The 25,761-nt window shown below is 30.4% G+C and overlaps 1 protein-coding gene across 1 annotated transcript in view; it reads left to right on the forward strand.

The window, feature by feature from the left end:
• RTKN2 (rhotekin 2) overlaps nucleotides 1-25,761 on the forward strand; it is a gene marked incomplete at both ends in the record, with an annotated part of 75,358 nt that overhangs the window by 11,950 nt on the left and 37,647 nt on the right. The window contains 4 exons of the mRNA XM_084246137.1: nucleotides 9,309-9,367; nucleotides 14,284-14,337; nucleotides 15,662-15,779; nucleotides 18,218-18,415. Coding sequence (XP_084102263.1) covers nucleotides 9,309-9,367; nucleotides 14,284-14,337; nucleotides 15,662-15,779; nucleotides 18,218-18,415 — 429 coding nt within the window. The remainder of the gene's footprint in view (nucleotides 1-9,308; nucleotides 9,368-14,283; nucleotides 14,338-15,661; nucleotides 15,780-18,217; nucleotides 18,416-25,761) is intronic.

Consider the following 25,761-nt stretch of genomic DNA (forward strand, 5'->3'; position numbering starts at 1 on the left):
GTAAATTTAAACACCATGTAATGGAGCATTAAATAATTTGCCATATATGTTCACCCACTGCTTTCTTTGTATATACACATAAATGCATGTATAGACACACACATTTCTCCTTTTTTGTTTGTTTGAATCATTTGAAAGTGAGTTGCAGACTACATGCCATGTATATCTCAGTAGTTTGGGGTATAACTTCTAAAAGCAAGAATATTCTTCTGCCTATAAAATACTAACATTCATTCCACAATAATCACATCATATTGTGTATTCAGTTTTACTTAATTGACAAAAGTTAATCCTTTGTAACTTTTTTCCAAAACAAGGATTCAGTCAATATTCATGTAATACATTTGCTTATATCTCTTTAGTTTCCTTTAATCATTTTACCCATTCTAAAATCTCCTTGGTAATGTTTTCAAGAGTCTAATCTTTAACAGAATCATGCTATTCCATGAGTAAGTTGGATCTAAAGGTTTAAACAGACTCAGGTTATACATTTTTTTTTTAAAGATTTTATTTATTTATTTATTCATTCATTCATTTATTTATTTATTTATTTATTTATGCAAGCCAGAAGCGTGGGAAGGTGAGAGAATTCACTAGAGCCAGAGTGGGGAGCAGAGCAGGCAGAAGGATCGAAGTACACTGCTGAGGGGAGCAGTGGGCGGTAGGAGAGGTCTGCGTGCCATGTGGGACCCTCCTCCGGTGGCCAGGGAGCAGCTGGGGATCAAACCGGCACTGCAGAGGCTGCGGGCAGCTTCGCAACCCAGTGCTCAACCGCTGCGCCACCGGGGAGGCCCAGGTTATACATTTTTTTGCAAGAAAATTTCTAGGTGAGGTTGGATACTGTATAAGCTGCCAATGTGATGTAATATGATAAATGGTTTTTCAACTCTTAAGTGATACTGAATTTGATCCCTTGGTTTATATGGCAATTGCCAGATTTCTTCTTTGTGATATGGTAGTTTTCTCTTTGTGAGTCATAAGTAATCCGTGGGACATTATATTAGGACTGGGTGAATATTCTGTTATCCTGCAAATTTTCACTTACTGGTTTTATGAAGCTTATCTAAGTTTTTGAAGGGGGCCTGCAAGACTGTGAATATCTTTTATTTTTCAACACTTTTTTAGCTGACACTCTTCTGTAGAGAAGAACGTTTCTCTACATAAATGTTCTTTTTCTCTCCATAAATTCATGGATTTTTATTTATTTGATGTGGTATTTTCATTTATAGCTATTAATCTCTTTGATAGATAAATGTCCCAAACTTTTTCAGTGGAAATTCTTTCAAACTGATTTCTTTGTTTCTTTGACTTGCCTCTGTGAGTCATTAAGAGAACTTCCTTACTTCTGGTACAGAAAGATGAACCAGACTTACTTTGTATATTCTGTGCCCTCAGACCTAGAGTTAGTAATTTTTCTAATGAATCCTGGTTCCCTTTAATGATGATGGTATTTTGAAACCACAGTCTGGGCCCTGGGTGTGCTCATTTTTACAGGGGATCACTGATGTTGGGTCTTTTCAGTGGACATAGCCATGGGAGAGACTTTTTAAAAAGTCAGGATTTTATTTTCATCATTATAGGTTTTTGTTTTAAAAATTATTGTATTTAATACCACTATCTATTTTTCTATATATTTTATGTCTTCCTTCCTTCCTCCTTCCCTCCCTTCCTCCCTCAGATGTAGACCCCATAGAATTTTCACCACCAATTCACCAGTGCACCATCGCCATAGTCCCTTGTATTCTTCCTGCCCTCGCTTTGGTCTCTCTCCTTCCCCCTCCCCTGCAGAATGTCTCCAATTTATAGTTGTCTCTTTATTGTTGTTTTGTTTTGTTGTATTTTTATTGTTATTTTTTGATGTCTTTTTCTTATGCTGAAAATCTTAATTTCTAATAACTGATATATTCCTTATTCATTTAATACTGTGATTGTTGTGCAAAAGTTTAATAATGAAAGTATCAGTGACCAGAAAGTCCACCTAGGCAAGTTCAAGATTTCTTTGCAGTTGTTTTCTAACATACAGAAATTATTAAGAACATGTTTCAATGTATAGAAAGTCGAAAACAATTGTGCAGTAAAAATCAATATATCTACCACCTAGGCTCTATAATGTTTTACTGTACTGTTCACCCATCAGTTCATCTTGTTTTCTATGATGTAATATAAAGTTTTTGTGTGTGTGCAAGTGTGTGTGTACATACAAATATACATTACTGTGATTGTAAAGTCAGAATTGTGTTTTAAAGTTGCTTGAAATGATCTTTTCTCTCTGTATAATAGTATTGACAGCTTCATAAATAGTCACTTGTTATTTGTTTCAAATTGCTTTTTATTCTCTTTGAATAAACTGTACTTTTTGGGTATATTGTGTTTCTTTTCTCCAATTCCCAGTTACCTCTGTCCCCACTCCAAGAGGCAACCGCTGATGATTTTGTCTGCTATAGGTTTTGCCTTTTTTAGAACTTAATGTAAATAAAATTGTCCAGTATGTATTTTAAGCCTTCTTTCTTCTTTGAGATTCCTCATGTGTTAGAATGTTTCAGTGATTTGTTCCTCTTTATTGCTAAAGATTCCACTATCTGAATGTATTGTCTTGCCACTCCCTTACAGGGTTGATTTTTCAGTTTATTCCTACTTTTGGCTGCTTGCAAGTCCCTTGAGGTAATTTTTTCATTGTGAATTGCAGCCCTTAGTATTTTAAAGTGTCCTTTTGTTGTCTGAGATAATGCTTTTGGACCTGAATTCTATAACAAGATCATATCCCCTGCTTTATTATTGTGTGGTATATCTTTGCCCATCTCTTTGTTTTTCACCTTTGTGAATTACTTTGTTGATGGTTTGTTTCTTGTATTCACCCCAGAGTTGGATTTTACATTATAAGCCAATTCAAAAATCCTAAAATTTTACTAGAGAGTTAAGTGTATTTACATATACATACTTCTATATTTGGTCTCAGCTTTGTCATATTCTTTTATATTATGTGAACTTATGTGTAATGTAATTATGGTCTATCTTTACTATTTTCTTGGCTCTTTTCATTTATTTATTTTAATTTAAGAAGAGTTTTACTGGCCACAGTAGTTACTACAAATTCGTATTAAAAAACTATACTCTGATAATTTTATAATAATCTCTGTTCTATTTTGTTTCATATTATGTTGTTTTTCTGCTTAAAATATCATTTCTACTTGTTAGTAGGATCAATGAACTTGTCCTTTTTTTCCCATTTCTACTTTTTTTTTAAATCCTTCTTTGGATACTATTTACATACTGCTCTTGCATTTCAGTTTTTGCTTTAGTCATTTATCTGGCATTAATTATACATATGTTCACTACCTATTTTTTGGTTATATTTTCTAATTTCATCTCTTGTTTGGATGAAGCTCCCGAGCTAGTAAATTCCTCAATCTGAATGCAGTTATCTTCATAATTTGGGGTGTTTAAAGAGTTTTTCATCAGTGTCACTACTAAAAGATTATCATGACTGTATATAAAATACTTGGCCAACATTTTTGTTCTTGGAGATTCTTGAAAAGTTTGTTCCATTGGTTTCATGTTATCAACAAATTTAAGGTTTAGTATTCTTCCCTCTGTAAGTGATTGATTTTGTTCCTATGTAAATAACTTAGTCTTTGTGCCTGGAGCCTGAAAACAGTTTTCTATATCTTACAGTCTGATAATTTTGCTAGGATATGTGTAAGACAAGACTCACGTAGGCCCTTTTATTATGAAGATAATGTCTTATTATTTTAGAAAGATTTTCTTTAGTTAAAGCCTACAGAATAAAGCATATATTCTATCTCATTATTTTAATTTTCTTATCTAAGAACTCCAATTGCATAGAAGTTGGATCTTCTTTGTCCTCTATGTCTTATCACTTTCTCTTTGATGTTTTAAATTTTTTATTTGGTTCTTTTTGTTCTCTTTCATTATGTCCTTCAGTGTATTTTCAGTTATGTCACTCCATCCTTGCACGCCTTGTGTTTTACTGTTTGTTTCAGAAATGATTTTATTTTTTCCAATTTCTTTCCTCTTTTATGTTTTTCTTCTTCTTTTTTTAATATATCTACATATTTTTTGTCCTTTACTAGTTTCTGAGTTATTAAATTTCAGATTTCTGATTGCCTTTATATTTGCAGTAGTGTATCTAACTACATCTATATATTTCGGAGTATTGTATTACTGTTTTTTGGCTACTTTATATGTAGTCATGTGTTACTTAAATAAGGCAAGGATACTTTCTGAGAGATGTAATGCATTGTTAGGCATTTTGTCATTTTGGAAAAGTAATAGAGAGTGTAATTATGTAAAACCCAACTGGTATGGTCTTTTCCAGTCCTAGGCTATGTATACAAACACTGCCATCATATTTCTGTCCCTTGTTGACTGAAACACAATTAAGTGATACTTGACTATATTTTGGAGAGTAATTGGTGGAATGTTTTTATCAGCTGAAGTAGTTTGATTCTTTCTACTTTAACTTTATACTAGCTTTCTGTAGATGTTTGGATCCTTTCTTTTGTTACTAATGAAATATGAAGGATATAGGACATTCCTGGGGGGACTGATGGTGGAGCGGGAGAAGGGTTTACTTGGTTTCTTAGTTCCAGAGTATTTTTGTTTTCAGAATTGTGAAGAGCAGTTTCTGTAATAAATGGTGCCTTTGGGAATGTTGGCAGGTTTAGTTTTCTCATTTTTTGATACTATTTTGTTTCTTAGGATTTTTACTTTCAACTGAATTTGCTTTCTTTTAATGGTTAAGCCTTCAAAGGGTATTTCTCCCATTGTCTCTTAACAAAACCACCAACTTCTGAGCCATAATTCTTTTGGAGCCCCTTCCTCTCAATTATCCAGTAAACAATGTTAATGGCATCCACCATGTCTTATATCCACTTTCTTCTTGTGGAGATCGCAAGTTAATACTGAGTTTTGTAGTGGTACCTGATCCAGTAACTGACTTTAAGGGTTTCAGTTAATTTGCCCAAGTTTGTAGTCTCTGTTTTGTTATGCTGTAGTTGTGGACTGTTGGTGATTTTTTTTTTCCTTTCCTTATTGACCTGAAGATCTTTGTAAGATGCCTGAAAAGATACTAATTTTGTTGGCTACTGTTATCTGGAACTAGGGATCAAACTCAAAATTTGATCACTTTTAACAAATGTTTTAATGCCTCTTGCAATTAAACTCCAAGTACTGAAACTAAACAAAACTTAATCCTTATATTTATATAACATTGTTTCAATGATAAAGAATACATTTAAAATATTATTTTGTTCGGTAGCTCTGAAGTAGATGATGTTTTCCTCATGTGATTGCTGAGTATAAACATTCATTAACATATCAATCAATAGTTATTAAAAACTAAAATGCAAACCCATGACTTTATTCTAAATCTGTCTGCTCCATTGAAATGACTGTATTCTATTTGTTTCATATAATATCCATTAAACATTTATTGAGTGCCATAGCATATACTGAGCTGTATAATGGGCACTGGTGATTTAGTAATGACCAAAATATATAAAAAAAATTCTCAAAAAAATATAAATATATATAAAATATATATAAATATATAAAAATATATAAAAATACATAAAAAAGTTCAGATTCTACTTTTATTTTTTAAAATTTAGTTGTAATTGACGTAAAATTTTCATAGTTTCAGGTGTACCACACAATAGTTCAATATTTGTATTTATTGTAAATGTTAATAAGTCTGGTTAATATCCATCACCTTACATTGTTACAAAAATATTTTTTCTTGTGAAGAAATCTTAGAGGCTTTCAAATATATAATACAGTATTATTAATTATATGACCATACTATACATTATATCCTCCTGTCTTTTTTTGATAACACTTTAGCAATAATATTCTCCCTTACCCAGTCTACCAGTTTGTCTCAATTTATGAAATGCTTTATTTGGTTTTGTAAAAATGACACTAATCAAAGTCAATTATAGTCAAAGTCAATTATACTATACATTATATCCTCCTGTCTTTTTTTGATAACACTTTAGCAATAATATTCTCCCTTACCCAGTCCACCAGTTTGTCTCAATTTATGAAATGCTTTATTTGGTTTTGTAAAAATGATACTAATCAAAGTCAATTATAGGGCCAAATAATGCAGATTATTCAACATATTTGTCATTTTGAAAATGCCCCTTAATGTGATTGCTGGTTTCTTATACTCCAGTTTCCTAGTTTGTTGCTTGTATACTGTAACATTAAAGAAAAAAATATATGTTACTAGTGAAAATTGTCTTCTCCTGGTATTTCTAAAATAAAACATAGCTGGTTTTGTTTTTAAAACTCTCTATTTTTTGTGTTGAGAAGAGTTTGTTATATGTCAGGATTTGAAAAGAAAGCTCCTCTTCCCAATTTAAGAGGCTTATGAAGCTATTATTTTTATAGCATAGCTTTAGGAGGATTTAAAATTCCACGTTAAGCATTTCTGAGTGCTTTAAGTTTTACTTATTTGCATAATAGGTGATGGATTTTTTTTTAACCTGCTTTCAAATCATAGAACACCATTTAGAATTCTTTTAGTACTTCATTGAGAAAATATAAAATACTTTCATCATCATGCTATTTCTCATTGTAGCTTGGTAGTTTTGGCAATGAAATGCTATTTTAAATCCCTGTATGGAATAACAAAAGATTATAATCTGTATTTATTCAATCAATTTTAATTCAGATTTTTGAGCAAAATTCAGTAAGGTGGCTGATTGGCACCCTCTGTTGGTCATTTTATTTACCTACAGCCAGAAATGTAAGTAATAAAATAAAGTTAAAAGTTTGTCTTTGATATTTTTATATCTTTTAAATTAGCATTTTCAAGTCTCAGCAAAATAATGATCTAAACTAGGAATAAGGTACACCATTATTGAGCTGTGCTTTTGTTTAGATAAATTTGTGGTTATTTGTTTTTTCCTCAGGCTGGCTCTCTAATTGTAGCATTTAGAATTGGCATTAACATTGCAGATTGTCAAACAAGTATTTATTTACTGTAGCAAACTATTAGCTACAGTAGCACATTATTAAACAGATAATGTTTTAACAATTTTATTGTCAATTTGGATTAATTAAGAAAACATCACACTTTAGCACTCTAAATAACAGTTTGAAGTTAATTTGAATTAAAAATAATTTAAGCTTTGGAAAAAAATAAGGCTGAATTACTTTAGTTTATGTCTCCTTTTTAAAGACAGATTTAATTTTTCTAAAAGATTTTATGGTTAATTAGATTTACATTTTAATTTGATAATATTTGTATATAATAAGTTGTTGACTGGTCCTGGAAATGCCTATGCAAATAGCTTGTAATTATAGAGAAGAAAGCTGTACTCTGCCAGGTGGTTGAATAATTTGGAGGGGAAATTTTTTTTGGTAAATATTCAGCAAGTTTGTTCTTGGTGGTTCTAATATTTCAGAATTTAACTTGCCTGCCAAAGCCTCAAGTTAAATCCAATTTAATAATACCTAATGGACCTCAGCTTTAGCATAATCTACAATCTATTTCATAATACTCAAATTACTCACCATATTGGAGTTTCCTTGTGATTTTTTTCACTGAAATAAATATTTTAAGAATTTATATTATGTACTGCTCCTATAGAAGATCTTTTAAACAAGATTACTTACAAGTGCCTACCAACTGCATTTATATTGTGTCTTTTGTACCAATTTGTGGAAATTGAAATTTGTGTTTGGTTTCAAGTGTGTCTCTTAGTATGTTACTTTCATCAAAATATGCTAGACCGTTTAAATTGAGCTTTTCACTCTGTGATGGACTAATAATAAGAAAGCTAGTGTTCTTAATATAACAGAATAAATGTTAGTGTAAATATTAAAATAGATTCTTTAATATTTATGATTCAACAAAACAGTATTTTGAAATATGTACTTTAATTTTTACTGAGTGATTTCCTATTTTAATATAAATAGCAAGTGTAACTATAAAGTAATTAGTTTTCTGAGAATTTACATCTTTAAATCTACAATACTTTTTAGGTACATCTAATATGCAATTTATAAATACCATATAAATGTCCCATATAAGGTTATTAATTTTATATTTCTAAAGGTTATTAATTTTACATCACTAAGGTTATTAATTTACATCACTAAATTATTTTAGCTCATTTAAAATATATTTCTTTTATATTTCATCTATAACATTTGTGTGCTAAGTGCATTAAGAGTAAAAAAAAGAGTATGCTGATACATTTTGTTTTCAAATTTGGATGCATGATAATAAATATATATGCAGTGTTTTTAATATACTGAAATGCAGTGAGAATCGTGTCACAGTCTTCTTCAAACTTCCACCTAGTCTTTCTATAGAAGCTTTTGTAGAATTAGACAGTTTTCAATAGAATATTTCAGTCTAATCACATATTTTTGAAGCACCTCATTAAATTAACCAGCAGTTAATTAGCTAACCAGTTTAGAGGTCCCTCCCTTCCCCAACCCCAGATAAAGTACAGAGGATATTCTTGGAAATGCTGCTCTACAAGATATGGAATTCTAATCTTTAAATACAAGTATTTAGAAAAGGATATTGGACTCAAAGATGGAATTGATTGGTCTAATAAGAGATTACTATTTTGAAAGTTTTTTTTTTATGGTAATAGTATATTCTAAAATCATATTTTGAAGTATCTTATATTCCAATAATTTCTTATGAAACTTATTTCTATTGTCATGGTAATATTTGCCTCTCCAAAATTAATACTCTCTATACAGAGTCACTCCCTTTCTTTTCCCATCTTTTAGTTCTGCATCTGTTTTAGAGTATGTATGTTTATGTGTTTGAGTGTGTGTGTATATGTGGAATTTCAAGAAAATATAATAATGATATTACTACATATAAATATATAACAGATTAATTTTTGATATTGGTCATTTCCATAGGTATAAGATACTTCTGGGCAGCAGGTTCATGATTAGGAAGTTGATTAACTTTTTGAGGCAACTATAATTTGACCATTTAAAAATACAATTTGTGAAATAGTGATCTAAAATCACCTGAGACCTGGGAAAATATTATATATCTTGCTTATATATGTAAGTGATTACAAAAGGCTTTATTGTAGGATAAGCAGTATATAGTCACCAGAGACTATAAAGCTTATATTAAAAAATCAAAGAGAATAACTATATTTTAATGCATTGACTAAAACATCTCAAAGTTTGAGTCAAGTAGTTTATATTAATTGAAAGTCACTATTATTCATGGATATGTGTGTATTTAATATTTAAGCATTTGTCAAATATTGTTAAAATAATTTTTTTTCTTTTGACAGTGATGTGAGTTATGAAAGTAAAGAACGGTCAGCATGTAAAGGAAAGATTGCCATATCAGGTATGCTATATAGATGGATCACTTTTATATTGCTGATTTAATTCTATAATGTTCTAAATTTGGTAAAATTTTTAAATCCCCTGTGTCCATTCTTTTCCTTCATTATATTTTGCATACCTCTATCAGAATATTCTCAAACACCATTTTCAACATTATATTCTATATTTGTATAAAATTTTATGATTTGAGAAAATGTTCATATGTGTTACATATACAGATTTCTCCTCAATGCAGCTTTTTTTTTTTTTTTTTTAAAGAAAGGTAGGGTACTTCTCTTTTTCTACATGCTCAGAGATTGCAAGGTTTCCTGCAAGTTGCTGAGCTGGACTGCCTCTCCATTCCTTTTCTGCCCAAGACTTTCAATCATGATTATAATGTTAGTGTAGGCTTGAAGTTCCATGCAGGTTGGAACCATGTTTGTTTTGTTCACTGTATACCCAGGAGCTAACAGTGATTGCACATAGTAATTGCTCAGTGGATAGTGAATGGATGACTGCTCTTTGTTGCCTATAGGATAAAGATCAAATATTTTCTTCTAGAATTTTCCATTCTGACCCAACTTTTTCTAGCCATATCTCCCACTTCCTCCATACATAAGGTTTCTGCTTTTGCCAGACTTTTTTCTCCCTGTTCTGTCCACACACGCCATGCTTCTGACATCTAATTAGGTCTTAAAATAAATATATTATATTTAGGATCTTATTGTCATCTTTAAAGCTTTCCCTGTTACCATTCCAGCTAGAAATATTTCTCTTCTGTGAATTCCTAATACAGTTAGGAAACTCTTTGCCACTAGATGGCACTTATGCTGTGTAGTCTCAGTTTCTCCAAAGTGTTTAGGAAACTTAAAGACAATGGCTTGGAGATACCACATAATGAAGTGAATGCTTGGCTGACTCATGTGTATGCCAGCTAGATAATGTACCTTTTACAAATAATATCTCATCAGTACTTTGGGAAACAACAGACCTCCATTACACCTTAAGTAATAACTAGGTTGTTTCATTGGCCAAAAATCTTGTTCTTAAGCTCCAGGGTGTCTGCTGCTACATTTCAGGCCCTTTTACAAGGAACTGTTTTTCGAAATGACTTTATGGATAAACAAAAATTATGGATATTTTGGATTAACAAAACAGGGAGGATAGACCTGAATTTTACATAGGACATAATTGTCGTACATCAGAGGAATTACCCTCAGCAAAATAATTCTTCAGAAAAAAATAATTGAGCTTTATAAAAATCTGTTGCTTTTTTAATAGTTGTTTATATTCATATATCTGCCTTTCCCCTTATAAGACTGGAATGTTTTTTGCATCCTTGTGTCCTTTCAAAACCAGTTACTTTTATATAGTAGTTGTTCACTATATACAATACATTTTGATATGAATAAATAAAATATAGATCTTTAAAGAGGATTTTCTAAAAATCCTAGACATGTCCCCCCATTTTCTGTTTCTGATGTGGTCCCACTCAGTTCACAAATGAAATATGTTAAATTGCTGTGGAACACTTGAATGATACAATAGAGTTAATATATGTTGTAATTTCATAATAGTTTGCAACAATTCATGAAATCAACATTAAATGTTCATTTTGAAGAGTGCTTAAGAAAAAGCATTTTAAGTAAAAGAAAAAAGCTTTTCCTGACCACAAATACTCAAGTGTAGAAATTAAACTTTTTTCTGCATGTGTTCTTTCTTTCCAAAAGATAATTTTAAATTAAAGAACTGAAAGTCTTAGAAAATGAAATACATATGTAATTTCTTTTCATCTTTGCTTAGACTTAATTATATCTTGTCTGTATATTTATAAAAATAAAAACAAAGAAAATTAAAAACTAATTCACTTTAATAAATCCATTTTCTTTGACATTGAGATGAAAATGTGACTTTTGTTTTGGTCAAAATGAATATTTACAAGAAAGTTTCATAATGTTTCTGAGATTACTTTGATTGCCAGGAGATCCCTGGATTTTCCACTTCCAGTTTGTCCACCCACTGACCACACACTCAAATAATAATTGAGGTTCATCCTAATTGCTTCTGTTAAATGCCAAATAATTGCATCATGGTAATTTTCTAAGTTTATTCTCTGACTTGTAATTCAATGACTGAGGCCAAATCAGTCCACAAAGTGCCTCAGTTTAGACAGACCTCTAGGCCCTAATAGCATCAAGCTAGCTGTTTTATTATGACTCTCAGTTTACCATTAAAACCCAATGAAGACATTTACAAAAGAGATAAAAGTAAGAATACTGTAAACTAACACAATCTGTAAGGAATGTCTATTTGAAGCTGAATTAAGAAGCATAGTTGGTGCATTGCCATCTGAAGTTGATAGTAATAGGGAAATAGATGAAAAATAGATGGGACTTATCCAGCTTTCTCTTCTTGAGAACTGACATAGCTAGGCATGGGAAAGGGTAAGAATACCTATAGGCTATAGTAAAAGAGGTCAGGGTCCATATTCCTCCCAGGATAGTATAAATAGTTAATACCACCCTAATAGAAGAAGAACAGCTGTGAACAAGAACAGTTGTGAAATGAAATGAGTCAGCAACTGTGGTCAAGCAAGTGGTCTCTTTGGCAGGACATCGGCGAAGTAATAATTATAAAACAATAAAAGCAGCCCATTAAAATAAAAACAAAATAACATGTTTATTGCATCAATATAATTAACATAGTTTTAGAAATTATAGCTAAAATAGTATGAGAGATGAAATTACTAAAAAGAAATAGACAAAGTGAACATTATTGGAAAATAATAGGTCACAGACATAGAAAAATCTCAGGAAATTTACTAAACCACTACTTGCATTAATAAAGAATTATGTGGAAGTGGCTGGATTCAAGATAAATATACAAAAAATAACTGCTCTCAGAACCAGCAATAACTACTTAGAAAATATGATAGCCAAAATGATTTCCTTTACAATGAAAGTAAAAATGATAAATATTCCCAAGAATAATCTTAAAAGGTAAATGTAATTATATTCTTTGTAAAGACAGAATATTATAAAATCATCTGTTCCCATATTAATTTGGATAATAGAACGCTAATAAAGTATTTTAGAGGAAGAATTTTGACAAAATACTTCAAAAATTTACATAAAGAAATGAACAAAAAGTTGGTTTTGGAAGGATATATTTCTGACAGTAAAATATAAAGGTTAAATGGATATAATAGTATGTTATTTGCATTAGGATAAATAATACTTGATAAGTGATTCAACTAGATCTGTAACAGAGATAGCCAAAGAATAGGGACTTACTCAAGATAATATGTGTGATAACATGGCATCACAAATCACTGAAGAAGAGAATGCCGAACAATTATTCTTGAAAGAAAATGTTTTTACCTCACATACCCCAAACTCTCAATAGATAAATAATTAACTTTTAAAAGAATAAACTGTAAACAATATAGTGAGAGAGAGAGAAAGAAAGGAGCCATGGATACAAACAGATTCACTTAAATGACGACCAATAATGTATTAACATTTTTCTCATCAATCAAATAAATGCAAATTTAAACAATTCTGTCTCTTGACCAAAATTTAAAAATTGCTGATGAGATATGAAGTATTGGCCTGTGGGAAGATCTTAGTAATTTTTTTTTTTCAATTAAATCTGCTAAAACAGCAGGTGAGAAGGCCAGTCACACAAACCTTCTTGGTTGGACAGGATAGAGATAAAGGAGTAATAGGAAGCTTTTCTAGAAAAAAAAAAAATGGAAATGGGCATTAGGAACCTTAGTACTAGAACTCTAAACAAATAAAGTAGACAAAGAATTATGGGATCTGAACATTGAAACACACAGATGTAGCCATAAACAGTTTATGTTCTAAGGATTATAATTATTTGAAAGTGATATAATTAGTATGTTTGAAAAATTTGCACATAAACTTCTAAATGTAATAAAGAAATATCTTAAGCAGGAATTTTCCACAAATAAATTAAAATTGTATTAACATTTGAGTTACTTGTAAAAATTACATGACTTATTTTTGCTGAATAATTAAAATCATCTTTGCCTTTGAGATCTCTACTGTATATGTTACAATTCATACATCTTACTCTAGGTAGAATCTTGTCCTCTAACTTTGAAAATATATAGATAACATAGGAATCCCAGGAACAAAATTATAATTTCAATTTCTAATATTAAAAGTAAAGGAAAACTGTGGGAAACTAGGATGGAAAAATTTTGTTTCACAGCTCTAAATTAATTTCTGAAATACTTCAGAGTTTGAAGACTGTGAATGAGAAAAATGTGTTTAAGTCACTTTTAGAACATGCTTACTTTTTGGACTTAAAGAATTAATGCATTTTCCCTTTCAGTTTTATTTCTTTTATAAAATAAATATTACAATTTTAACATGAAATTACAACTTCTTTGGTAGACAAGTTAAATCTTAATGGGAAGAGCCTTGATCTGCTTGTTTATTTTTTTCATCTGTATAGTTTTATAGTGGTTGAAAGTTCTAGAGTCCTTTCTACTTGTACTATTCTATGATTTTAAAATGTGTTTAGCTATAAAAAATAGAAATCCAAAATAGGAATTCAACACTGGGCTCCCACACTTCACCTATTTTAAACATAAGTCACAAAATGAAAATGGCGTGATATAACCCTATTACAGACCATAACTGGTAAATTAATTTCTTGAATAATCAGTAGGATTTTTTAAATTAAATTAGTTAAATAAGATTTGCTTATGTAAATTATTTAAATACATGTAACAGGCTTTATATTCCTCATTTACGCTATTTTTAAGAAAACTATCACTTGGGTTAGAATATTTAAATAATAAATTTTATTTTGGTCAGAATTCATTATATAATTCAGAGGTTGATTTCACTTTAAGAAATGAAATTTACTAGCATTATCACTTGTTATTTCTTTCCCCCTCTCTAGATATTCGAATACCACTAATGTGGAAAGACACTGATCACTTCAGCAATAAAGAAGGTATATAAATATACATACTTTCAATTTGTAATTGAAATATTTTCTTTAGTATATAGTAAACTTGTGATTATTGCCAGAAAAAAACTTCATACTGCCAAATGATTTAATTTGAAAAAGTGAGCAAAATCTTTAATTATTTTTCAATTTTTAGTAAAATGTAATTACTTGATACTAATTAAGATAATACATATCTATTGTTCTTTTAGTTGTTAGGAATCTCTACAATGTCAGTAAGTAAGAGGTAATGGGGAAGAAAGTGTGGAACAAAGATAATGTTTATTTAGGAATAAAGGCAGTATTTCTTTTGTTTGACCAGAATCTGAGGTGCCTTTCTGCCTTATTTTTGTTGCTTCATATTATTTAACAGGATGTGAGAGAGAAAGATTTTCAGGTTCATCTGATTTTTGTTCCTTTCAGCATTTTATGGCTTTATGTAGTCTTCACAAACCCATGTATTGCTTAGGTCATGGAAATTAACCTCAAATGATTCCTAGATCTGAGATGCAAAGCAGAAAAGATGTGTTTAATTCTTTATCTTTCTTGTCTTTTATGATAGTTTTGTTCCTTACACTTTAAAAACTGAATCACATTAAGCATAATTAGTTTTATATGAAAAATTCAAAATCAGGTTAGTATATTTGTTATTCAATTAGGAAATATAATTTACTTTACAAAGGAATACATGTGGGAATTGAGTACATTTTTCTGATTACTATAGAGAATAAGTTTTTCTGAAGTACTGCATTTCTCAATAATGAGACTAAGCCCTTTAACCACCTAATACTTTTTAAAAACATTACCAAATTAAAAGGCCTAGCAGCTATGTTTTTTGTGTTCACATGTCTACTTTTATTGTTTTTTGTGGTTTCCTCCCTTGCTCTTAGTTTGTGGAAAATGTTTTGCTGTTATTAATGTGCCTACTCTTAACCTCTTTGAATCGAAAATGTTTTTTTCTCACATAGATTTGGAAACCAAAATGAAAGAGGTAATAGTATATATGATAATAAATTTGTTATTAATTAAAGCTTAAAGAGTTTTCTAGGCAAAAAATTTATGAGTTTGGTGGTTTCTTTAGGCTGCTTGAGAGGCCTATATTTTTAGTTTTAATTCCTGATACTCCCTGGTTTAATCATTGTGTTTTAGTTGGATAAAGTATTAGTATATGCTAGCAGAAAAATCAATATAAAAACTAAGGATACAATGTTTAATGTGTGAAAGAATATAAGACTATTAACAAGTACTTGAGTTTTTTTTCAAGTAGATTTTAGATATATATATATTTATCACATAGATCATTGCATAAAATGTTGTTTTTCTTCTCTAGGGTCACAGCGCTATGCCATTTTTTGTTTATTCAAAATGGGAGCTGACGTTTTTGATACTGACATGGTGATTGTGGATAAAACAATCACAGATATATGTTTTGAAAATGTAACCATTTTGTAAGTGTCTTTTAATCTTCACAGAACGAAAATCTAAAATTCTACCTTTTAAAAATTATTGAGTAATTTGCATTATTTTTGAAGCATTAAAAAAATCTTTATTCAAAAGAAGTCCACTTCAGCATTTTAAATTTTCCAATGTAAAACAAAATAGAAATCTTGTAATATTAGTAGTAAATATTTGGCTCATGGGATATAATAACTTCTATAAATATTTATAGTTTCATTATTAACTAACCTGTGAATACAGTGGAATCTCATTTTAATAGCATTTGATACAGAGTGAATTGGAACAGAAAGCTCATTTTGTATTTCATGTAGTAGATTTAGTTACATAAATACTAAAATAGTATGTTTTATTTATAATTAGTCCTAAAATGTATTGTATAGGAAAATCGCTTTAGCAAAAATCTGAGATTTTTTCTTATAATAAAAAAAAATATAATATTTTAATAATTTTTCTTATAATTCTTTTTTTTATAATTTTTTAAATAATTTTTCTTATAATTCTTTTCATTCTTGACTGCAAAACAATAGAAAGTTGGGTTATCCTCAAGACCGTTTTTATCGCCCATACTCCTTACAAGTTCAATTTAGAGATTCAGAAAGAACTTAGGTAGACATAGAAATAATTTTTAACTAGCATAAGTTTCTTCTGACCCTTCAAAAGTTCTATTGGTCTAAATCTCTGTATCTTGGAAATTGAAGAGTACTAGTTTTGCCACTTAAATAGCATTAAAAAATGTATCACAAGCCATGTTTTATAGCTTTTGTCTAGTTTCCCATAAGTATTTCTGTAATACAGAAAAATAAATGCATTGCTCTGAATTAACATTAACACAGGTCTCCTGACAAAGCTTTGTTGAACTATAGGGGATTATATTTAGGATTCTTCAAATTATTGCCAAATAGATAAATGAGACTCAAAAAAATAGCTTTTTTTAGTATCTGAGTATATTTATTTCTATTGTCAGCAATTACTGATAATTTTTTTTTCTGTCAAAATCATCCTGTTAATGGACTCTTTTCACATCACTTTGCTCTTGTTTGTTTTTACCACAAATGCAAAAAGCATAGTTTATTTTCAGAAATAAAGAACAATGCAAGTTACTTGGGAAGAAACATGATTTATAGTTAAAATTCTGTAAATATTTAAAATTGTTCTAAAAATAATTGCTGACAAATGTTCTAAATGTTTAAAAATGTGCTTTTTGTTATGATTGTTTTTAATAAGTATTCAATATTTATGAATCTCTGGCTTTACTCTAAATATTGACATTTGTTAGTCATTACCAGGAATACTGTATGTTTAAAAGTTACAACATAAAAATGTAAAAATATCTGCAAGTTATTCCTTGGATTCATCCAAACTATAGATTGGCCATTGAAATCTTTAAAAGTCTTATGTTGCATTTTTTAAATATATGAGACTGATGGATTCCCTGTCTGCAGGCAGCATCTACTACTGATAGGCCTCTTGCAGTTTTAAGTACATTTTATTGTTAGTAACATTACCACAATATTTTATAGTAAAGGTACTTCATTATCTGTAAAAGGACAAAGACAACCTTAGCATTTGCTAAAATTATAGAATTTCTGCATATTTATTTAATTAATATATTGAATATCTTTTGTACTAGCTTAAGAGTACAAAAATTTCCAAGACAGCACTCTCCTTCAAAGAGCTCATGCCTTAAAGTATAACTCTGTATATTTTTGTTTATTTTCCCTCATATAACCAAGTAGTGAAATGCTGTTTATAGTTATTAAGTACAAAGGTGAGTGTAGTTAGGTGAGACATGGTAGTAAGTGACCCTTTATGAAAAAGAAATGAAAACTTGAGATTTTAGCAGAAGAAATCTTTTGTTTGTTCCTTTTTATTTTTAAACCTTTTTTTTTTTTTTGGAGGTGTAATCACTTCAAGAAACCACACTTATAGTTAAATACCTTAAAAACAGCTGTATTAAAGGAATGATAAGGCGAAATAATACTGGCTACAAAATGACCATGGTATTTTATTCTTTTTCTTTAAGTGAGATGGATGGATGGGTGGATGGATGGATGGATGGATGGATGGATGGATGGATGGATGGATGGATGGATGGATGGGGAGAGAGATAGATAGATAGATAGATAGATAGATAGATAGATAGATAGATAGATAGATAGATAGATAGATAGATAGATGATTGATAGATAGACAGACAGACAGAAAGACAGAGATTGCCCTAGTTTAGAAGCTGATAATCAGGTCTAGAAGTTACAATGACTCTTTCAGCTTATTTAGATATTAAATAAGTCCAGATACTGACCCATTAACATAGGTTAACATAAACCTATTTCAAATGCTGTTTTTAAATGTTACAAAATACAAAGAATGTTATAATTCTATTTTCTATTGAGTAAATTTCTAATGTTACGAATGTCCTTGTTTTTAGTAATGAAGCAAGTCCAGACTTTCAAATAAAGGTGGAAATATATAGTTGCTGTACAGAAGTCTCTTCTATAACCAACATACCAAAAAAACTAGCAAAGAAACTTAAGACATCTGTAAGTAAAGCTACAGGAAAGAAAATAAATTCAATACTTCAAAAAGGAGAAAACGAAATATGCTCATCTTTCAGTTCTGCTATTCCGTAAGTTTTGTAATACAGTATGTATAGTGACATAGTATAATTATATATTTGTGACATTTTAAAGTATTGTATATGGAGAATATGTTTATACTTTAAATAGAAAAACATCCTGAAGCAGAAACAAAACTTGGTTGTCTGACATTTACCCAGCTGTGAGGTATTCTTAATACCTTCCTTTGAAGGTAGGAAGTTGGGTGACAATGTTTTTAAGGATTTGGAATTCTGACATCTACCAGAAAGATGAAATGTTTTTCTTGAAAAGGGACTATCTACATGTCAAAATATTTGCTGCATATCAGTCTGCTAATTGAATTTCTGTGTTTGTCATGCTTTATTCTTATAGCCTTAAAGAATGTTTTATCTCTTTGTAACAAAATCGCTTTATCATACCTAACAAAATAAAAAAAATAAGTTATTAATATCATTTGATTTCCAATCTGTATTACCTCGGCTCTGATAAAGTCCTCTTGTAATTTGTTTGTACAAATCAGGAACCAAGCAATGTCTACAATGTTGGATTTAAGTGAGTCTTTTAAGTTTCTTTTTATCATTAATGACTTCCCATCTACTTCTTTTTCCTTGGCATTATTTATTGACAAAATCAAGTCTTGTAGAATTTACCACATTTTGAATTTAGTTGGTTGTATCTTTGTGGTCTTTTTTAACATCTTTTTATAGCCCTGTATTTTCTTTAACTTGGTGGTAAGATCCAGAGAACTGATTAAGTTCATTTTCTTTTTATGGCAGTATTTCATATTGATTTTACTTCTGTCCTATTAGAAGACCTGTCTCATGTGTAGTGATGTTAAAATTGATCTTTGGGTTCAGGTGTTGCTCACCTGATGATTGTGAAGTTCTCTATCAATCTTTCATCTAATGGTTTTAGCAATCATTGCTGATCATTCATTATTCTACTAGGGATTTTAATTTGTTGATTTTCTAAATTTTTCCCTTTTTTGATTAAATATGGATTTCTCTCAAGAACTGTCTTCACAAGCTCGCTGGATAAAAATGCAAAAAAAAAATAGAAAAAAATTACTTCATTCTTTTACTTACCCAATTTTAGAATAATAAATTGATATTCTAGCAACCGTGGAGGTGATCAATATTTTGTTTTATTTGGACTTTTGAATTTTCATGTGCTTGTATTTTAATCTATTGTAGTTGTTATTTTCTTTGAAGCCAAAATTGTTCCTAATTTCATCAGTAAGAAACATTTCAGCTGACTCCTACATCCTTTTGAATCTCTCAGTAGCTTCCTTGCTTTCTGACACAATAAGAGGTCCCATATTCATCTTGTATTTTTTCTGCCCACACTTGGAATCACTGTTTCTTTAAGAAACTCAGATTTCTTCTAGTTATGTTCTTTAAATATTGTGTTGTTGCTTTACAAATAGTTTTGGGTTTATGTTCTTGTGAAAACTGTTAAATCGGTCTATAGTCCTAGAATGTCTATACAAGTCTAATAGAATTTACTCTTAAGCATGTCAATAACTTTACTACAATTTCAAAAAGCAAAATATTTTAGGTATAGAACTTAGAAATGTCAGTCATCGAAGTGTAATTAAATAACTTCACATCAGGTATATTGCATGTGAAATGTTCCTTGGGAGTCTAGCATTGCAACTTTCAGATCTATTTTGATTGAGACTGATTCTAGGAATACATTTTACATTATGACTGAGTGCATAGCGATATAATAGTTTTCATGAAGCAGTACTTAACCCTTGCTCTTTACAGTATTATCAGATTTTTAAAATTCTAGTTATTTTTAGTTTTTAAAATGCTACTGATGAATTATTAAACTTATTTCATGCTCCATGAATGGTTCCCATCCACTGAAAAAGAATCATAGGAGAAATAATTCTTTTCTAATATTAATGCCATTAGATAGAAGGAAGGGATCCTCATTTTATTTTCTTCTTTACAATTAAGACCATCTTAAAACTTTTCTAGATTGAAATTATATGCTGGAAATTGCTTAAATTTAACCAAGGCATAGTAGAACAATTTCTTTTTTTCATGACTAAATGAATAATTATAGTTTTTGGTTTAAACATACATTTTGTTTATTTTTTATTATTTAATTGAGGCATTGGTTTACATTGTTGTTTGTATTTTTTTTAAAGATTTATTTTTTTAATTTATGCATACAAGAGCTGGGATGTGGGCCAGAGGTGTTGGGGGTGAGAGGATTCACCAGAGACAGAGTGGGGAGCAGAATAGGCAGATTGACTGAAATATATTGCTGAGGGGAGCAGTGGGCAAGACAGGAGAGGTCTGCTGCACCATGTGGGTCAGCATCTTAGCCAGGGATTGAGCTCTTGCTGTAGTGGTTGCCTATAGCTTCATAGTGCTGAGACTTAACCCCTTACACCACCAGGGGGGCCCCTGTTGTTTGTATTTTGAAAGTACAGGATGCCCTCTCTTCCAGTGATGTTACCTTACTACTCTTACCACCAAAGAACCCATAGTCTACCACTATAGTCCATTGTCCTCTGTCCCTATTTTGAGCTTGTCCCTCTGCCTATGAATATTTCACTTCTATAGTCAGCTTTCAAGGACTAGTCTTTTATTTTGGCTTTATCTGACCCTTTGTCTACTTTCTCTGTATTCCACATGTAAATAATCCCATCCAGTATTTGTCTTTATTTTTTCTGACTTATTTCACTTAGTATAATCCTGTCCACCTCTATCCATGTTGTTGCAAATGAAATTAGTTCATCTTTTTTGATCTCTGAGTAGTATTCCATTGTGTATATATACACATCTTCTTGATCCACTCATCTGTGTTTGGCACTTAGGTTGTTTCCATAGTTTGGCTATTGTAAATAGTGCTGCAGTGAACATGGGAGTTCAAGTTCCCCTTCCAATTAGTGTATTTGTATTCTTCTGGTAGAAACCTAGGTGTGAAATTGCTGGTTCATGTGCTAGATCCATTTTTAGTCTTTTGAGAAACCTCTATACTGCTTTCCATAGGAGTTGGATCAGCCTATATTCCCACCATCCCTCCTTTTTCTCCACATCCTTGCTGAAACATAAATTTTAGAATTGAAAGGAACCTTAGAGATAATCACCCAATTCTGTCATTTTAAAATTTTAAGCAGGAAAATTCCTAATTTAAAAAAAGACAGGACTAGTAGTGTTTCTTATCTAACAACCTGATATACCTTGGACAAATTATACTATTCCATGGGCCTCAGCTCTTTCATATGAAAAGTGAAGATGTTTAGACACAATCATTTATTTTTAGAACTGTCCTTAGAAACAGTTTTAGGGATTTATATACCTTTAAAGCATTTAAAAACGAGTGGACTATGCAAATGACTTAAAACTTCATTTTTTGGCAATGAGACTTAATTTTTTATTCTGTCACTTATTATTTATTTGACCAAAGACAGATTACTTTCTGGGTTTTTTTTCCCTTCTACAAAGGGGAATACTAATATTATAAAATCTTAGGATCATTGTGAGATTCAAAAAGATAATTTATGAACTTACAATATAGTAAACATTTAATAAAATGTTGTTCTTCCTATTATTGTTGCTATTTTTACTATTCCCATGCAAGTGCTTTTTCTGAACTTTTTATTTTCAAACTCATGCTAAAGCATTGCAGTTTAGAAGCTTGCGTTAGGATTATGAAGTATAGACATATATTATAAAATTTAAAACCATTGTTTATAATATCATAGAGAAGATAAGTAAGTAATGTTAGTTAGGACTTGTATTTAATATATATTCCTCTTCAAAGTCTAGAGAAATGTTTGAGGATATCATTATTGGTATTAAGATCTTTTTTAATAGGAACTGACATGCTTGTATTGAAGTGTTCATTCTCCTATTCAGACTTGTCATCGTACTTGGTTTATTCCTGAGTTCAAATACTTATTTTCTTTATGACTATTCTTGTGAAATTTAAATGCTACTTCTTTATTTATACCATTGAAGTTGGTCAAAAGAGTAAAACCTTTTACATTTCACTAAGATGTGTTCTAATACCGGCATTCTGTTGATCTCCTAGTGTGAATCCAGAGTATACTAGATTAAACCCATAGTCTACACTTAGTCTTACCTGATACTCCTTAACTAACCATTTCAGTACCATGATAGGAGTTTGAGAACAGCATTAGTAATTAGAATGCATGAAGGGATCAATTTTGTTTCTTTAGTAGTGATTTAGTTCACTGAAAAGATTGTTAATATAGTTTTTGGTTATTAACCAAATCAGGCATAAAAGATCAAATTTGGGCAGTATATATCATCTCTAATAATATGGTATATGAATAAATATAATTCTTCTTTCTGACAAAAGAGTGTAGTTTTTCAGATTACCATTTAAAGTAGTCATGTTTTTCTTAATAGCATATTTGGATGGCCTCCCAAAAATTGTATAATAATTGACTTATTTGATAAAAAAATGTAGCTGATTAAACTTTTGGGAACTTAGTATTAGGGTTGACTATAAGGAATGAGTGTAATGTTTTAGTAAGAAAATGTTTTCCTGACAAAAATGTTTTAGAAGTGAGATCATTGTTGGTTTTGGAAGCACAGGCATTGTAATTAGTCATAGTTTTTAAATGAAGTAACTTGAAATATCATCATAAAGTATTGTTTGATCTAAAAGAAGACAGTGAACATTTTTGGTAATTTTTAGCATGCTCCCTGATGTGATTCATTTATTCATTTTATTTGTACAATTTAGCTTACTGAAATTCCTTAAGCTAGATTTTCCCAGTGCTTCTAATAACTGAATTAACTGTTAAACTCCTTGAAAACTACTTAGTACATTTTACTCCATTGTGTAAATATACATCATTTTAACCAACCATCTTAAGAAAACAGGTAAAATTGAGAATGATTACTTGGCAAAAAGTTATATTAAAAAATAAGCTACTGTATTACATTTTAAAATAAATTGAAGTTAGAAAACAAGTATCCTAGAATAAATGGATTATTTATATTAAAGAATAATGGTGTAAAGAAGTTTGGCAGTGTGAAAAGTGATGCAGTGTTTAAACATAACTAGGGAATTACTCAGCTATTGAGTATAATTTATTTACTCATTCATTTAGTCATCTTAGAAATGATTATTCATCAGTTACACCATGTGGTACATTGGATTCAAAGGCTAATAAGTCATGTTCCCTACACTGAAAGTTCTAGCAGTGGTATAATATGGTCACTATGCCTCTGTTTCAACATGTTTATTATTTTATTACCAAAGTAATAAAAACTTGAGAAAGAATCTAGAAGAAAAAAATTTTATTCAGAGTTCAACCACTTTAAATACTTTTTATTATTTTAAATTAATATTTCTCTTCCAGATTTTTGTAGTACTTATCTTTGGGAGATATTTAGATTATCATAATTACACTATAAATTCAACTTTCTCTGGAATTGTTACCCGGTGTTCACATAATCATTCTTTTTCCTTCTCAATTTTTATTGATTTGCCACTTGTTTGCATATGATTTTGGAAGTACAGCCTTCATCTGTGTTGCATGCCACATTCATGCTCCACCAAATTTCCTGTTCTACAACCCTATTACCTGCCCTCCTCTATCTTCACCCTCCATCCCCAATCCCTTTGGTAACCAGTATATTTTTTCACAAAATCTAAGAATTGTTCTTGTGGTTTTGCTGATTTGTTTTCTTCTCTGGTTTCTAGTCAGAAACTATCTGGTGAACTGTCTTACTTTCTGACTTACTTCATTTAGCATAATCACCTCCATCCATTCATCTTGTCCCAAAAGGCACTATTTCATTTTTTTAAATAGCTGAGTAGTGTTTCATTGAGTCTCTATTTTACATCTTTTTAATATACTTATCTGTCAGTGGGTATTTGGGTTGGTTCCATAGCTTGGCTATTGTAAATAATGTTGCAGTGAACATAGAAGTGCAAATTTCCTTTCAAATTAGTGTTCTTGCATTCTTTGAACAGATAGCTAGGGGTGGAATTGTTGGATCATATGGCTGATCTATTTTTAATATTTCGAGAAATCTCCATACTGTTTTCTTTAGAGGCTGCACCACACTACTTTTCCACCATAGAGTATGAGGGTTCCTTTTTCTCTACATCCTTGCCAACACTTGCTGTTTCTGGTCTTTTTGATATGGGCCACTCTCACCGGTGTGAGGCGGTATCTTATTGTGGTTTTAATTTGCATTTCTCTGATGATAAGTGATGATGAGGATTTTTTTCATGTGCCCCTTGACCATCTGGTGTCTTCTTTGGAGAAGTGACTATTTAGCTCTTCTGCTTTTTTTTTTTTTTGGTTGTGTTATTTGTTTTCTTTTTGTGGAATTATATAAGTTCCCTGTCAATGTTCTTAACTATCATTTCCTTGCTAAATGTATGGTATGCAAATACTTTCAAAAAGTAGAGTGTCTTTTTGCTTTTGTGATAGTTTCTTTTACTGTGTGGAAACTTTTTAGTTTGTTATGTTCCCAGTTGTCTATATTCTTGTTTCTCTTGCTGTTGTAGAAAATTCCACAAAAATATCTCTGAAGTCTGTGTCGTGAAATGTTTGCCTATCCTTTCTTCTATGTATAGTGTGGTCTCAGGTCTTACATAGAAGGTTTATAAACATTACTGAAATTCATATGAAGCCATAAAAGTCCCTGAATAGCCAAGGCAGTTCTGACAAGCAAGGAGGAAGAATGGTGGTATCACACTGCCAGACTTTAAACTATATTGCAAACATATTATAATCAAAAACACTGTGGTACTGAGCAAAAGCAGACAAACAGACCAGTGAAATAGAATTGAGAACCCAGAAGTAAACTTATATCTATATGGACAGTTAATCTACAATGAAGGAACCAAGGGAAAATCTGTTCAATAAATGGTGTTGGGAAAACTGAACAGCCACATGCAAAAGAATGAAACTAGACCTTTGCCTTACATCAGACATGAAAATTAGCCATTTATTTTTGCTTTTGTTTCCCTTGCTACTAGAGTTGTGTTTCCAAATACTTCTGTGAAGTTGATGCCCAGGAGTGTATCTCTTATGGTTTCTTTTATGTATCTTATGGCTTCTGTTTTTATATCCACACATTATTATTTTAATTACCATGTTTCCTATAATTTGGTCTATCATAATTTATTTATCATGCTTAGGCAACCATTCTTAGAAGAGGTTATCAATAACTTTTTCATATTGTTATTTTCAGATGTGTCATTCATTAGAAATAGGTAGTTGTCTTAATATATTTGCCTTAGAGTACCTGAAAAATCATATTTTAAACATATTTTGGTTACCACATAATTTTAGCTTATTCTGTCTCATAAGTTGCTTTTAAATATGCTGTCACTTCAGTGAGCTAAGTGCAAATAAATGCTC

The sequence above is a fragment of the Talpa europaea genome (genome assembly GCF_964194135.1).
Source record: "Talpa europaea genome assembly, chromosome: 10".
Lineage (NCBI taxonomy): Eukaryota > Metazoa > Chordata > Mammalia > Eulipotyphla > Talpidae > Talpa > Talpa europaea.